The sequence below is a fragment of the Brachionichthys hirsutus genome, chromosome 1, assembly GCF_040956055.1.
Source record: "Brachionichthys hirsutus isolate HB-005 chromosome 1, CSIRO-AGI_Bhir_v1, whole genome shotgun sequence".
NCBI classification, from domain to species: domain Eukaryota; kingdom Metazoa; phylum Chordata; class Actinopteri; order Lophiiformes; family Brachionichthyidae; genus Brachionichthys; species Brachionichthys hirsutus.
Window position 1 is genome coordinate 17,877,735 of NC_090897.1, and position 17,392 is coordinate 17,895,126.

The 17,392-nt window shown below is 48.7% G+C and overlaps 1 protein-coding gene across 1 annotated transcript in view; it reads right to left on the reverse strand.

Moving 5' to 3' along the window:
• Positions 1 to 698: 698 nt before the first annotated feature.
• efl1 (elongation factor like GTPase 1) overlaps positions 699 to 17,392 on the reverse strand; it is an 84,705-nt gene continuing 68,011 nt past the window's right edge. Inside the window, exons 19-22 of the mRNA XM_068741883.1 lie at positions 11,631 to 11,835; positions 7,198 to 7,727; positions 4,854 to 5,038; positions 699 to 1,088 (exon numbers count right to left, since the gene is read on the reverse strand). Of these exons, the coding sequence (XP_068597984.1) occupies positions 900 to 1,088; positions 4,854 to 5,038; positions 7,198 to 7,727; positions 11,631 to 11,835 (1,109 nt within the window). The 3' untranslated portion in view covers positions 699 to 899. The remainder of the gene's footprint in view (positions 1,089 to 4,853; positions 5,039 to 7,197; positions 7,728 to 11,630; positions 11,836 to 17,392) is intronic.

Consider the following 17,392-nt stretch of genomic DNA (forward strand, 5'->3'; position numbering starts at 1 on the left):
AGAACTCCAGCAGTGACTGACGTTATGTCCGTCACTGTGGAGCACGAATGCAGACAAGGTAAAAAAAAAAAAAAAAAAAAACAAACAAAAAAAAAAAAAAAAAATAGAAATGAGGGACGCTGTCCTGCAGCATCTGTTTAAGACAGAAATGAGGGATGCTGTCCTGCAGCATCTATTTGAGACAGAAATGAGGGATGCTGTCCTGCAGCATGTTTGAGACAGAAATGAGGGACGCTGTCCTGCAGCATCTGTTTGAGACAGAAATGAGGGACGCTGTCCTGCAGCATCTGTTTGAGACAGAAATGAGGGATGCTGTCCTGCAGCATCTGTTTGAGACAGAAATGAGGGACGCTGTCCTGCAGCATCTATTTGAGACAGAAATGAGGGACGCTGTCCTGCAGCATCTGTTTGAGACAGAAATGAGGGACGCTGTCCTGCAGCATCTGTGTGAGACAGAAATGAGGGACGCTGTCCTGCAGCATCTGTGTGAGACAGAAATGAGGGACGCTGTCCTGCAGCATCCGTTTGAGACAGACATGAGGGACGCTGCCATGTTTTGGAACTGCTTTAACTTGATGTTATCACTTTTTAATGTCAGTTATTTTAGTGTATTCTAACGTTTAATCTTTAATTCACTCTGTAATTTATGTTGAATGTCTGATAAGTACTTTGAAAATAAACTTATTTAATATCCATTTTCCAACAGCAAACATTTTATTTATTGTATTATTCACTCTTAATGACTCAACATTTGCATCAACAAAAACAGTTTTAATATTTGACTTAAAATATTTATGGATCATCTGTTTTCTGAATCTTGCTGACAGACTATAGCCGCGATGAAGACGGGATGGATGAAGAGCAGTGAGGAGGAGGAGGAGGAGGAGGACGACTCGTCTCTACTTGTTCTTGCTCAGAGTTCTCTGCTTCTCTGCGTGCTCCACGATCTTCTCCTCCACGTAGAGTCCTTTACGGCGACGGACAGCGTTCATGTACTTCAGGGCCTGGTTAGCGGAGTCTGCCTTCGCCCCGAAATGCAGGTATTCTTCCTCAGTAGTGGGAACCCAGTATGGATCACCGCTGATCACCTGGGACACAGGTGCGAGGACAGGGAGAGAAGTCAAAGGGGTTGGATTGTTAAAGTTGCTGAATCCAAATGAATGAAACAGATCAGAACCTCTCTCAGTTGTTCCAGAAATTGAAAACTGTGTAAATTCTACATTGAGATCATGTAAAAGAATGCTGAAAACATTTTATTGTTATTTTGACAAACAGCCTGCAACCTAAAATAAAATCTTATCTGAAAATATTACAATATTTCATGAAAATCACTATTAATGCTGTCAGTTTTAGCACACGCGAGCACAACCACAGGGAAGACTGCTGACAGAAGACCCTCATGGAGGGGGGGAGGGGCAGGAGATGATTACTGAAAGGCTGGCTGCTCACAGAGAGCTGCATCAAAGCAGACAGAACTACTGGGGACTGGATGTGCCTGATTGGCCGGTTACGTCACCTGACCTGAGCCCTGTATAAATCTGTATTGTCAAGAGGAAGCCGAGACCACAATCCAGATGAGATGAAGAAACGGGCTGATGCAGTAATTCATGTCAACGGAGACGGGGACAAGTATCAAGTCCATACCTGAATATACTTTTCAGAAGTTTGACTTTTCTGTTGTACATGTTGTATTTGAGATACCGCTCAGTACCGGCGGCTTTCACTCATTTTGCCGTATATTTCGCGACCAACAGAATATTACGTACTCCTCCCCCCGTCTCTAAGGGGGCCCCCAGCCACCCTGTGGAGGAAACACATTTCCACCACTTGTATCTGGGATCTTGCCCGATTGGTCATGACCCAAAGCTCATGTCCAGAGGTGAGAGTAGGAACCGGTAAGTTGAGAGCTTCCCCTTTCGGCTCGGCTCCTTCTTCACCACGACGGACCGAAACAACGACAGCATCCCTGCAGACGCCGCTCCGGTCCATCTGTCAGTCTCGAGCTCCATCCTCCCCTCACTCCAGAACAAGACCCCGAGATACTTGGACTCCTCCCACCCAGCAGGAGAGTGCAGAGCACCTTTTTCCGGTCGAGAACCATGGCCTCGGATTTGGAGGTGCTGATCCTCCTCCCACTCGGCTGCAAACCGACCATCTTGAGAATAAGTTGAATAAAGCTTGACTTATCTGACTGTTTCGTTTCGCTTAATGCGCATTAAAACCTGGTGCGCCTTTTGTATAAAAAAGACGCGTTCATTGATGTTGCGCCTTTTAATAAGGGGCCCTTTATGGTCCGAAAAATACGGTAAATAATATTTTGTTGTGTAACAATAACATTAATAAAGCTTTCTTCTTCTTTCTTAATAAGGCAAACCTAATGAAATGAAATGAAATACTTTTTATTAATCATCATCTGCCGACACACACAATGAAACCGCGTTTTCACCCTAGAACAACGGGCCCCTTGAAACAACCACACCCTAACACGTGCATCAAAGGGGCCTAGCACACGGAGAGGGAGCAGGGTGAAGGCGCCTGGAGCCGTTGTCGGCGCACCTGGAGGCGTTAGCAGGGACGGTGCCTTGCTCAAGGGCACCTCGGCAGTGCTCTGGAGGCAGACTGGCCCCTCTCCAGTCACCAGCCCACACTCCACATTCCACCAGAGCTGGGACTCGAACCGGGGCAGCGGCGGACTTCTCCGCTTCCCAGCCCACTGAAGAGAATGTGCAACACCCCTCCCTGAGCTGCCACCTTATCGTGGTGGAGGGGTTTGTGTGTCCCAATGATCCTAGGAGCTCAGCTGTCGGGGGCGTTATGCCCCTGATAGGGTCACCCATGACAAACAGGTCCTAGGGGAGGGACCAGAGGGGTCGGGTGCAGTGTGAGCTGCACCCGACCTTGGCGGTCCGACCCTTGGCTCCAGAAACTATCTCTAGGGACGTGGAACGTCACCTCTCTGGCGGGGAAGGAGCCTGAGCTGGTGTGCAAGGTTGAGAAGTTCCGACTGGATATAGTTGGCCTCACCTCGACACACAGCAAGGGCTCCGGAACCACCCTTCTTGAGAGGGGTTGGACTCTCTTCCACTCTGGAGTTGCCACTGGTGAGAGGCGCCGGGCAGGGGTGGCAATACTTATTGCCCCCCGGCTCAGTGCCTGTATGTTGGAGTTTACCCCAATAAATGAGAGGGTAGCTTCCCTCCGCCTTCAGGTGGGGGGACGGAACCTGACTGTTGTTTGTGCCTATGGTCCAAACAGCAGTTCAGAGTATCCACCCTTTTTGGAGTCCTTGGAGGGGGTACTGGAGAGTGCTCCTTCTGGGGATTCCCTCGTTCTGTTGGGGGACTTCAACGCCCATGTTGGCAATGACAGTGAGACTTGGAGGGGTGTGATTGGGAGGAATGGCCCCCCAGATCGGAACCCGAGTGGTGTTTACCCTCGCCGAAGGGGAGGCGAGGGTATTGCAATTGGGTGCGTTTGTTTGTCTGTTTGTCTGTCCGAGCGCATAACTCAAAAACTAGTAACCCAATCGACTTGAAATTTTTACACAAGCAAGGTTCTGTCCGTGGCTCGGTCCTCCCCGAGAATGGCGTTGATCCGGATCTGGATCCAGATTCTAGAATTATTTTTACATCTGGAATTGTGCCTCTGCTGTAAACTGCCACTTTAAGAGGGAGGGACACGAATGGCATGATGGGAAAAAGAGTCCAGAAGGACTCTTGTAGTACGTTCCGGAGCAGCAAGCTAGAGCAGGTTTGGCCCCTCTGATCCGGAAGCCCTGTTTACTGACTCACAAGATCCAATAGTCTTTTGGAGGCGGGGTCTGCAGTCTCTGATTGTCGTTTCCTAGTTTGTTATTGGACTTTCTGTGCTCATCACAGATTGTCCATAACAAACACCATGTTCAAGCAGGGTACAAGTGCCCTCCAGCTCTCACTGGATCGGTTGCAGCCGCATGTGAAGCGGCCGGGATGAGAATCAGCACCTCTAAATCCGAGGCCATGGTTCTCAGCCGGAAAAGGGTGGAGTGCACCCTCCAGGTCGGGGAGGAGATGCTGCCCCTAGTGGAGGAGTTCAAGTATCTCGGGGTCTTGTTCACGAGTGAGGGAAGAATGGAGCGAGAGATCGACAGACGGATCGGTGCAGCGTCTGCAGTGATGCGGACTCTGCACAGATCCGTCATGCTGAAGAGAGAGCTGAGCCGAAAGGAGAAGCTCTCGATTTACCGGTCGATCTTCGTTCCTACCCTCACCTATGGTCACGAGCTTTGGGTAGTGACCCAAAGAACGAGATCCCGGGTACAAGCGGCTGAAATGAGCTTCCTCCGTAGGGGGGCTGGGCTCTCCCTTAGAGATAGGGTGAGAAGCTCAGTCATCCGGGAGGAGCTCGGAGTAGAGCCGCTGCTCCTTCGCATTGAGAGGAGCCAGATGAGGAGGCTCGGACATCTATTCAGGATGCCTCCTGAACGCCTCCCTGGTGAGGTGTTCAGGGCACGTCCCACCGGGAGGAGACCATGGGGAAGACCCAGGACACGCTGGAGAGACTATGTCTCTCGGCTGGCCTGGGAACGCCTCGGGATCCCCCCGGAAGAGCTAGAGGAAGTGGCCGGGGAGAGGGAAGTCTGGGCTTCCCTGCTGAGGCTGCTGCCCCCGCAACCCGGCCCCGGATAAGCGGAAGAAGATGGATGGATGGATGGATGGATGGAATGTGCAACAGGAAGAAGGATTGGTGCCTATAGCAGCATACAGGCCTTATGAGGATGGGGGGGCTACCGGAGGAAATATATTAACTGGAATAGCGAGACAATATGGAATTGGAACAAATGACTCGCCAGCAGGGACACTTATAATCCTTACCTCCCAGTGACTGAACACCAGCTGTGGACTTGCCAATCCGCTTGTTCTTTTGCGGATTTCATCAGCAAACCCGAAGCTCTCAGCCACTGGCAGAACGGCCTTAATGACGAACATGTCTGTCCCTTCCTTCATCTCATCGTGGAGGACACGACCCTCCCGCTTCGCCAACACTCCATATACTCTGCCTGAAACAGGACAAGACACAGGTTCAGATACCAGCCAGCATGCAATCCAACACGGAGGACGGCGTTCCGGTACTGTTCCGTCTACCCTGCCAGTGAGTGGACCTCAGCTGGAGAACATCTCGTTTGTTCTCCTGGCCTCTACTTCTCTTGTGTACCTCTATGGCTGTGTGCCTTTGCTTAGCGTCGCCAGTCCCTCAGCTGTGGACAGCTTGCTGTATTTATTGGGCAGTTCTTTCTTAGGATTCACACCTTTGCTCTCCGTGTTGCCATGGTTTTTGCCTCTAGCCTTTCTCTGCTCCTTCCAGCTGCTCATGCTGTTGACCTTGTAGCAAAGTGTCTCTAGGATGATGCTGCTGCGGCTGCATCTCAGCTGACTGGCCTCGCCGATGTTGGCGTAGGAATACTTAGCAGTGCTGTGCTTACATCCTCCAGTATGCCCTTCTGGGATAAATAAAGTTTATAAATAAAGTTGTCTGAATGTGAAATCTGATGGTACATTGCTACTTATCCTTGGCAAGGAGGAGGTAGACGAGTTCCCCCAGGACTTAATGACTTTCTCTCTCAGGCAAGCTGCTCTCACTATTTGCTCTGTTCTTGGGGCTTGGTATCCAATCTCAGTGTTTGGGGGTGATGAAACCACCCCCCCAACTTGACCCGGTGTCCTGGCTGCCCCTTGCCGTAGCATGCTTGTATTTTGAATCAGCTACTAGTCAGGAACCCACCCAGAGTGGCTAACCCAAGGTCGGACAGTCCTCATCATGAAGGAACCCCAGAAAGGAACAATAGCATCAAACTACCGGCCTCCTTACAATGCACGGAGGGCTTCACCCTAAGTCCAGCATCCTGAGGCTGCCCACGAAGCAGAAGGAGGGAGGGTGAGGACTAGTGAGCATTAAAGCAAATATGGGGAAAACATAGCAGTGGCTGGAAGACAGCACGGAGGCACTGATCAATGCAGCACAAGAACAGGCCCTAAACACAAGATCAATAGAGGCCGGGGTCCAGCACACCAGAGAGGACCCCCGGTGCAGGCTGATCAAAGACACCCAGAGACAGAGCAGCACATCACAGCAGGGGGTGAGATGCTGCCAGGCAAGGCATGCATGAAACGACACAACCAGGAAGCAGCTGGAGGTCAAGATGGAGGTCAAGATGGAGGACACCTCCAAAGGGGGTCGAGAACAACCAAGCCAAGATCCTGTGCACTTCCAGATCCAGATGAACAAACTGGTGATTCACAACCAGCCTGACAGTGGGGTGGTGGACGAACATCAGGAGACAGAGGAAGATGATGTAATAACTTTAAATGGCTGAAGGCAAACGATCCATTTAAGTGGCAAAAAACCTAACTTTGAATTGAGCCAACTTCTGGGTTAGGGTTAGGGTCAGGGTTGCCCAACAAGAGCAGAAGCTTGAAGTCAGAAGAAGGAACGAATGGAGTTGGAGAAAACCTTCGGTCTGAAGGGGCTGTGGAATGAATTTACCAAACTGTGTAGATCTGAGAAAATTAGAAGATGGAAAAAGATAATAGAGAAAGAGAAAAGCAGCTTCCAAATGGAAAACTAGCTTTAATGTTTAATCGCTACAGGATCCATCATCTACGTTGATCGCATTCAGAACTCCATTCCAGGCACCGCTTTGTAATCAAATTACTCTCTCACATCTAGAATATATACGCAATATGTGGCTAGCTGTGTATCAGAAGATCGGTAATTCAACCCCCACCTTGTAGCCTACAGTTCCATTCAAGACTGTATGCTTGTGTGGTGGGGAAAGCTGTGTCAGCCTAGAAAGGTGACGTATGAATACTACAGTTCATGTAGTATTTACTAACCTAAGGCTTTAATTACCACCAGTTATTTAATAACCCCTTTCGTGCTTCTGTCAAACTCCCGTCACACTTTGTTGTTTTATTTTTGCTGCAAATGTCTGGATTGGTTCTAAATAAATAAATAAATACAAGTTTTGGAGTGAAGAGCTTCAGACAGAAAATACATGGAGCAGGCGAGCTGGAATTACCTCAGGACATTCTGACTGGTCTATCGGGTTAGTTCCAGTCCAGCACCAGTACAACTGTACTTTTCTATTAACTCGTATTGACTGAATGTGCCCAGCATGCGTGAGTTACAGAGTAGACATGAGGGGTATTTTCTTCTTACCCAGCACATCTGCTGTGGCCATAATCTCACAGGTATACATGGCAGCCATGAGTCTCTGGGGCTGAGCCTGGAAGGCCTGACGGCAGGCCTCCTTCATGGAAGCCATCAATTGGCCGGAGAGCTGCCCACAGCGCTCAGCAGAGACAGGCTCTTGCCTGCGCCCGGTCTGGATGGGCTCTGATGAAGGACCCTCCACCTGGGGAGATATTTCAGCGCTTGCACCCGCTTGGCCGTCTGCGAAAGCCTCATTGATTGTAAAGTCCTCCTCCAAAGACCCCTGGTGTTGTGTCAAGGTTAAGGAATGGCTATCCCACCTTTCTACAGAAAAGCAAACTCCCATCAGTGGCTCCTCACACATGGGTCCTGACAGAGCAGCTAGCTGGAAGCCGTTAATGATGCTGTTATCAAAGTCTCGTATCACGGTGGATTGAGCTCCAAGCGCTCCAGTGAGGTCTCTCTTGGAAAGACACTGCCATACTGAGTGCCGCTGGTAGCCCCCCACATGGTTCAGCAGGATGTTGGGACCACACCTGTAAACAAGAACAGTTAGATGGTGAAATCAGGAATTTGTATTCCTATATCCCTCAGGTATTGAAAGCAATGTCTTCCAAGGGCACAATCTGTATACCATAATATCATTTCTGAATTAAGGACCACCAACCCAATCGCATCATAGACACCAAAAGCAGTAGCCCTGTGGTGAGTGAGAGGCAATGGCGGGATCAGCGGTGCAGCCGGAGGATCGTCCTGATGTCCCCCGCGAGTTATGGAAGAGGAAGCGCGGTTGCCGCGGCGGGATGAAACGATGCGAAGGGAGGAGAGCTCATCAACCGACTCTCCCGACTCTCCGTCATCACAGGGAATGCAAGATCTCTCCCCAATAAGATGTAGGAGTCGGTGGTGCTGAACCAGCACTACCAGGAGTTCCAGCAGTGCAGCCAGACATGGTACAGTGTGGATGGAGTAATATCAGGCACATCAAAGAGCAGCCCTGACATTTTGCTTGCTAGCTTGAGGCCATACCATCTGCCGTGGGACTTCTCACACAACACAATATACATTGTATCCTGTGACATCATCAACACCGTGATCAACAGGTGCAGACTCGGTAATCACAGGCCCTACTAATGATCTCTGGGGACTTTAATCATGCCTCTGCGTTCATCCAGTATGCAACATGTGCCACCAGAAACAATAAAACCCAACACCAACAAGGCATAGAAATAATCCCCCCTCCCCCCTCTTGGAAGAACTGACCGGAACCTAGCTCATCTCCTGCCTGTGTACAAGCCCCTTGTTAACAGACAATGAGCTCTATGACCTGTCGTTTGCTCAGCATTTGAATATACATTACTGGCGCTTATTGTGCGGCTGGGGTCTACGGTCTCGGACACCCTGACTATCAGCACCAGATCCCCCCAGGGCTGTGTACTTTCCCCCTGGCTCTTCTCCCTGTACACCAACTGCTGCACCTCCAGCCATCAGTCCGTCAAACTGATTAAGTTTGCGGACGACACCACCCTCATCGGGCTCATCTTGGACGGTGATGAGTCGGCCTACAGGAGGGAGGTGGACCGGCTGGTGTCCTGGTGTAGCAGCAACAACCTGGAGCTGAACAGCCAGAAAACAGGGGAGATGATCGTGGACTTCAGGAAAGTCACAGCCCCACCGTCCCCCCTCGCCCTCACAGACTCCCCTACCCCCATCTCCATCGTGGACTCTTTCCGCTTCCTGGGCACCACCATCACCCGGGACCTCAAGTGGGAGCCGACCATCAGCTCCCTCATCAAGAAGGCTCAGCAGAGGATGTACTTCCTGCGGCAGCTGAGGAAACTCAAGCTGCCGACCCAGATGTTGGTGCAGTTCTACACCTCCATCGTGGAGTCCGTCCTCACCTCCTCCATCACCGTGTGGTACGCTGGCGCCACCACCAGGGACAGACACAGACTGCAGCGCATTGTACGTGCTGCAGAGAAGGTGATCGGCTGCAAGCTGCCATCGCTCCAGGACCTGTATGTCTCCAGGACTCGGAGGCGTGCAGGTCGGATCACAGCCGACCCTTCCCACCCTGGACATGGACTCTTTGACCCTCTCCCCTCAGGCAGGAGGCTACGGTCCATCCGGACCAGAACCTCCCACCACAAGAACAGCTTCTTCCCCGCTGCTATAACGCTGCCTTCACGGTCCGCTCATAATATGTACATTAAAGCAGGGGTCCCCAACCATCGGGCCGCGGCCCGGTACCGGTCCGTGAGGCATTTGTTACCGGGCCGCACAGAAAGAAGAACTAATTTATACAATTTCCGTTGTATCGATTATTAGCGTCTAAAATGTGTTTTATTTTGGAAAACTACCGGATTTTCGCCACCGTAACATTAGCCTGTGAATTTTCATGCTTGACATGATACGTTACTAAAAGCCGTGGACTAGCGAAAATTAAATTAAAAAACAAAAGTCTTTGGAGAGCTTCTTTGCTAATGGGAAAGTCCAACTGAGGAGGAGTCGACTACCTCCAAGAAAATAAAACCTCTTTTAACAGACAAACCAGGATTATCTACAGCTGACTGGCTTCAGTAACAAGGTAATGAAGGGTTCAATCCCGCTTTTGGCACATAGAGACCAAGAACCCTGAAGTAAAAGACAAGAACCCTGAAGTAAAAAGACAAGAACATGAAGTAAAAGACAAGAACCCTGAATTAAAAGACAAGAACATGAAGTAAAAGACAAGAACATGAAGTAAAAGACAAGAACATGAAGTAAAAGACAAGAACCCTGAAGTAAAAAGACAAGAACATGAAGTAAAAGACAAGAACCCTGAAGTAAAAAGACAAGAACATGAAGTAAAAGACAAGAACCCTGAAGTAAAAAGACAAGAACATGAAGTAAAAGACAAGAACCCTGAATTAAAAGACAAGAATGTGGAATTAATTAAACAAAAAAACATGAACATGAAGGACAGAAGCGATTATTGAGACCACAATTAATGTTGAGTAGAGTGTAATACTTGTTTAATAGCTATTGCAAGTGCATAATATAAACTTTATTGGTAAGATTATATTCCTCTTTTTTTATATAATTACCCCCCCCGGTCCGCGAAAAAATTGCTCGCCATGAAACGTGGCAGGAAAAAGGTTGGGGACCACTGGTCTAACCTTGAGTGTCCCTCTTATTGCCTCATTTCTAACCCCAAGCCAAGGAGAACCTGAACATCTTCATCGCCTCCACGTCTAGCTCCGCCTCCTGCCTTTTCCTCAGAGCCACTGTCTTTAAATCATATATCATGGCTGGCCTCACCACTAACAGAGAGTATCACGGACCTACAGGACTGTACGGTGTCACCAACAATAAACCCTGGATTAATCCTCACATTAAGGCACTTTTAAAGGAGAAAAAGGGGGTCTTCATGTCAAGAAACAAAGGGGCACTGAAAACTGTTCAGAGGGTGCTCAGAAGCAAAATCAGAGAGGGGAAGGACACACATCGAAGGAAACTAGCAGAAGAACTGCAGGAGAAAGGCTTGAAAACCATCACAGGCCACCATTCCCATGCTGCTGGTGATCAGAACTGTGCAGATAAGCTGAACACCTACTACTGCAGCTTTGAAGAAACATCTGCCCCTGCCCCAGCTGTATCAATCCCACAGCAACCCCCCTTAAGTTCCCTACCGTTTCCACCCACAACATTATTCAGCTCATTGCCACCAACAACACCTGCCCTTGTTGCTCCCGGCCCCACAACGCACCGCCTCCCTACTCCGAACTGTTCTTCACGCCTCTCCAGGTGAGAAGTCAACTGATGAAGATAAAGACCAGGAAGGCTGTAGGCCTGGATGGCCTCAGCCCCAGGCTCATTGGGTCCTGCTCGGACCAGCTGAGTGGGATCATCAGATATCTGTTCAACCTGAGTTTGAAGCTGGCAAGGGTGCCACACCTTTGTAAAACATCCTGTGTGCTCGGCATCCGAAGGACCCCAGCTGCTAGACCAGGTGCTCGCCTCTACGTTTACCCTCTACACTGCTAACATTTCTCCCTTGTCACCCACCTGCAGGAGTTCAGAGCTGATCCCTGGTGCAATTCCACCTCTACACTAAACTCCCGTTACTCCAACTGCACACTTTTCATCGGGAGGTAACGGCCGATTCCGATCGATTCTGCAAGCTTGTGATCCGATCCGATCCCAAATTATTAGTATTTCATGTCTGGTGTGTGTCACCTCTTTCTCCTGCAGCCAGCAGGGATAAGCTAAAGCTGACCTGTGACCCGCAAGGTGGATAGAAGGGATGGTTTGATAAAAATACACCAGATTAGGAATGAGGGCCTACCCTGGTCCAGCTGTATGAGTAAATAAAATGGTCAGGTTCCTCTGATTAATAAGAAAATGGCACTTTTCACATGGACCATATCATTGTATAAATCTATCCATATGAACCAGACCTGCGGGGACCAAAGGACCAGATTCCCTCCACAGCGTTCCTCCACTTTCTCCCCTGCAGCAGACCCTCCAGCTGGGTCTTGAGTCCAGCGACGGCCTCCAGGGTTCTCAGACTGATGTCCAGATGCTTCCCCTCCCTCAGAGACATATTTAGCTGCTCCAGAGTCCGAATTAGTTCTGTACTGGTCTCCAACAGATCTGTCACTTCTGAAAGGAGAAACAATATTGACATAAAGGTATGTGACTCTCATTGCTCTGGACTTGTGTCATGAAGAATAAAAAACATAAACAAGTTGCACCGGACTATTAATCGCACTTTTTTGGGACATTTATTTTGTACAACATTCAAGAAAAAACACATTAACATTTACGCCAGTATTCAGCTATGTGTAGCACGCACACCAATCGAAAAGGAAGACAGCAGCATAGCGGACACCGAGTCATATTGTTGTGTATGCTACACGTATTATACTACTACTGAGTCATATTGTTGTGTATGCTACACGTATTATACTACTACTGAGTCATATTGTTGTGTATGCTACACGTATTATACTACTACTGGAAACGCCAGTGCAAATCAACGTTCTCCACCTCACCCTGTCCTTTGCATCGTCCTCCCCAACACCAGCCACTCTCACGTCCTCCCTCACTACGTCCATGTCTCTTCTCCTGGGTCGTCCTCTAGTCCTGTCCTTTGCATCGTCCTCCCTCACTACGTCCATGTGTCTTCTCCTGGGTCGTCCTCTAGTCCTGTCCTTTGCATCGTCCTCCCCAACACCAGCCACTCTCATGTCCTCCCTCACTACGTCCATGTCTCTTCTCCTGGGTCGTCCTCTAGTCCTGTCCTTTGCATCGTCCTCCCCAACACCAGCCACTCTCATGTCCTCCCTCACTACGTCCATGTCTCTTCTCCTGGGTCGTCCTCTAGTCCTGTCCTTTGCATCGTCCTCCCCAACACCAGCCACTCTCATGTCCTCGCTCTTACTATGTCCATGTCTCTTCTCCTGGGTCGTCCTCTAGTCCTGTCCTTTGCATCGTCCTCCCCAACACCAGCCACTCTCATGTCCTCCCTCACTACGTCCATGTCTCTTCTCCTGGGTCGTCCTCTAGCCCTGTCCTTTGCATCGTCCTCCCCAACACCAGCCACTCTCATGTCCTCCCTCACTACGTCCATGTCTCTTCTCCTGGGTCGTCCTCTAGCCCTGTCCTTTGCATCGTCCTCCCCAACACCAGCCACTCTCATGTCCTCCCTCACTACGTCCATGTCTCTTCTCCTGGGTCGTCCTCTAGCCCTGTCCTTTGCATCGTCCTCCCCAACACCAGCCACTCTCATGTCCTCCCTCACTACGTCCATGTCTCTTCTCCTGGGTCGTCCTCTAGTCCTGTCCTTTGCATCGTCCTCCCCAACACCAGCCACTCTCATGTCCTCCCTCACTACGTCCATGTCTCTTCTCCTGGGTCGTCCTCTAGTCCTGTCCTTTGCATCGTCCTCCCCAACACCAGCCACTCTCTTGTCCTCCCTCTTACTATGTCCATGTCTCTTCTCCTGGGTCGTCCTCTAGCCCTGTCCTTTGCATCGTCCTCCCCAACACCAGCCACTCTCATGTCCTCCCTCACTACGTCCATGTCTCTTCTCCTGGGTCGTCCTCTAGCCCTGTCCTTTGCATCGTCCTCCCCAACACCAGCCACTCTCATGTCCTCCCTCACTACGTCCATGTCTCTTCTCCTGAGATTGACCTCTAAACCTGTTTTTCTATTGTTATTTTGCATCAATTGAGTAATTTAATATTGGATTTATTTTTATTTGTATTGTTAATTGTGGATGATTTATGTACGAAGGACTTTCAACGGAAACAAGACCGCAAGGGCTTTTTAGAAATGCTCCTCTTAGACAGGATGTTTGACTGTACTTGTACTGTAATACATGCTACTGTGTGACTGTACTTGTACTGTAATACATGTTACTGTTTGACTGTATTTGTACTGTAATACATGCTACTGTGTGACTGTACTTGTACTGTAATACATGCTACTGTGTGACCGTACATTCTATCTAATAAATATATTCATCATCATCACCTGTTCCCTGGCAGCTACATCATCAGCATCCTTCGACCAATATACAGTCGTCCCTCGATATAATGCGGTTCATCTTCCGTGACTTCGCGGAGTTTTTTAATGCAATTTTTCAGATTTGTTTTTGCACTTGAACGCGCCTTGAAGCGGCGCAAGGACGAAGAGGCGCGGTCGGAGGAACTGTGAAATACGCGCGAGTTGCTATTAATCATTTCTCATGTGTTCAACCTCGTAGGTTGATCATTAAAATTAAATTCGTTATTTCTAAAAGCTATCATGTTTATTTGTTAAGCGTTTGTTTTATAGCGCTCTTATTCTCTGTGTAAAAAGAGGCTTTTATTTTGTAGGAGCATAAACGTCACGTCCCTCTTGGGTTTTGTTTCTTCCTGTTGATACATGTAGCCGCTGCCGTTCCGCTGTGCTAAGCTATCCAATAAAGCAGCATGAGAGGCTAAAGACAGCACGAGTAGAATATTTGTTCTTCTGCACTCCAAGCGGCTCTTTCCTCGACCTGCACGCCTTAACATTATTAACAGGAAAACGTTTACTGTACGTACTATATATTTATATTTCTCAAACAAATGTTTAGTTCTGAAAAGGTTTTGATCTTTGGTTTCATTCTATAATACTGAAACATTCTATTTAGATTAATGCCTGACTGTTAAACGTGTATAAAGTGTGTGGTGAGGGGTTTTACAGCCTTAAAACATTTATGTACATGTATAATAACTAAAATAAAATAAAGATCACTACATTGCAGATTTCGCTTATTGCGGGTTATTTTTAGAACGTAACCCCCGCGGAAAATGAGGGACTACTGTAGTCATATTCTCTATCCCACTATCTTTCCTCCACCCGTTCCAGCCTGCCTGCACATGATTCTTCACGAGACTTTGTTTCTCAGCTTGCCGGGAAACACCACGGGATCCTCCTGGAAGAGCTGGCAAAAGTGGCCGGGGAGAGGGAAGTCTGGGTTTCGCTGCAAAGGATGCTGCCCTCGAGACCTGACTCTGGATTAGCAGCTGAGGCTGGATGGAATTATTCCATCTTCCTACACACTACCTTCCCATCTCTACCCTTCATTCATCATCATTGGTGGTCTCTCGTACTGTCCTCCTTCTTGGTTCTCCATGATCGCCACCTTGCTGTGGTGGAGAACCTTGCGCGTTCCAATGAACCTAAGAGCGATGCCGTCGGGAGCTTTAGCTCCTGGTAGGGTCACCCAAGGCGGTAAGGTCGAGGGGGAGGTTCCAGACAAAGCGCGATCCAAAGACCTCAACGGCGGAAGTGGCGGAGGACGAAGGCTGCAACAGAGGGTGGTCTCCGGTCGTCATGGTTTCCATGCCATTGGATCTAGGCCACTTTCTGCCAAGGACCGTGTGGTGGCTGCAGGCGCATCAGTCTCCCCACGCTAAAGACGTCACGCGCAGGCGTCCTCCCAAAGGGAACCCATCCATTTGACATCCTGGACCCTTCATTAATAACATGCTGAACATCCTCCCCTATTCTGTCTCTCCAGCCTGGACAGATCCTTCTCTCCCTCTTTACTATCGAACTTGTCATACAGGTCAACATATGTCCTGTTTGACCTTTGACCTCTACCTTTGCTTTGCATCTCCTCTCCCTGTACTCCTGTTTACTCTCTTCTGTCCTCTCAATGTCCCACTTCTTCTTAGCTAACCTCTTTTCCTGTCTACACTTCTGCACTTCCTGGTTCCACCAGCAGGTCTCCTTATCTCCTGTCCTTCCAGAAGACACACCCAGTCCTCTCCTACCTGTCTCCCTGATCACCTGAGCTGTTGTCTTCCAGTCTTCTGGAAGCCTCTCTTGTCCACCCAGAGCCTGTCTCACCTCTTCCCTGAAAGACACACAACACTCTTCGTTCTTTAGCCTCCACCACTTTGTCCTCTGCTCTGCCTTCGTCCTCTTCCTCTTCTTCACCACGAGAGTCATCTTCCTCACCACCAGCCTATGCTGGCTAGCTACACTCTCTCCTACCACGACTTGACAGTAACCAGCCTCCAGCTGGACGACACAAGATGTCGTCCAGCTGGTGCTCCTCCCTCCACTCTTGTAGGTCACTCTATGTTCTAGTCTCTTCTGGAAATAAGTGTTAACTACTGCCATGTCCCTCCTTTTGGTAAAGTCCACCTCCATCTGTCCTTCTAGGTTCCTTCCTGAATACCAAACTTGTCCATCACTTCTTCATCTCCTCTGTTTCCTTCACCGACACGCCCATTGAGGTCTGCTCCAATCAGGACTCTCTCTCTGCTAGGATGCTCTGAAGCACTTCATCTAAGACAGTCCAGAACTTCTCCTTCTCCTCTAACTCACCTCCTACCTGTGGAGCGTAAGAACTTCTCCTTCTCCTCTAACTCGCCTCCTACCTGTGGAGCGTAAGAACTTCTCCTTCTCCTCTAACTCACCTCCTACCTGTGGAGCGTAAGAACTTCTCCTTCTCCTCTAACTCACCTCCTACCTGTGGAGCGTAAGAACTTCTCCTCCTCCTCTAACTCACCTCCTACCTGTGGAGCGTAAGAACTTCTCCTCCTCCTCTAACTCACTTCCTACCTGTGGAGCGTAAGAACTTCTCCTTCTCCTCTAACTCACCTCCTACCTGTGGAGCGTAAGAACTTCTCCTTCTCCTCTAACTCACCTCCTACCTGTGGAGCGTAAGAACTTCTCCTTCTCCTCTAACTCACCTCCTACCTGTGGAGCGTAAGAACTTCTCCTTCTCCTCTAACTCACCTCCTACCTGTGGAGCGTAAGAACTTCTCCTTCTCTAACTCACCTCCTACCTGTGGAGCGTAAGAACTTCTCCTTCTCTAACTCACCTCCTACCTGTGGAGCGTAAGAACTTCTCCTTCTCCTCTAACTCACCTCCTACCTGTGGAGTGTAAGAACTTCTCCTTCTCCTCTGACTCACCTCCTACCTGTGGAGCGTAAGAACTTCTCCTTCTCCTCTAGAACACTCTACACCAACTCTTCAAGATAACTCCTCCTCCATTCCTCTTTCCTCTCCTCCATTATAAACAACTTGAATTCTGCTCCTCAGCTTCTAGCCTTGCTTCCTTTGCTCCTGGTCTCCTGGACACACATCCACCTTCCTCCTCCTCCTCATCATGTCCACCAGCTCTCTAGCTTTTCCCGTCATCATCCCAACATTCAAAGTCTCTACTCTGTCCTGAACTCTTCATTCCTTCTCTTCTTTGGTAAAAAAATGTTTTCCTCACGATGTGCTAGCGGCACTTCCAGTTTATATTCCACCTCTCGCCCATAGAAAAGCTGGAATAGGCTCCAGCAACACTCATGACCAAGAAGACAGATAAAGCAGACATGAAAACAAATGGATGAATGAAAATATTTTTCATACATATGGGCCATTCATACTGTACATACCACTCATAACTCCGCTGCCAGTACAATCCGCTCATCGTTACAGCGATTTCTAAAAAACACTCTTGTAGCCTTATTAACATACAAAGAAATATGAAAAAGAAATAAATATAGATCAACTTAAAACAAAGAATAACTTTATTACCATTTTTTTAGTTTGCAACACAAAATATTTGAAGTGCATCAATTTGCCTGACATTTTAATCCTTAAACTACAATTTATACAATTAAATAATAAATCAAATTAAATAACATCAATAAATAATAATACATTAAAATTGATCAGCAA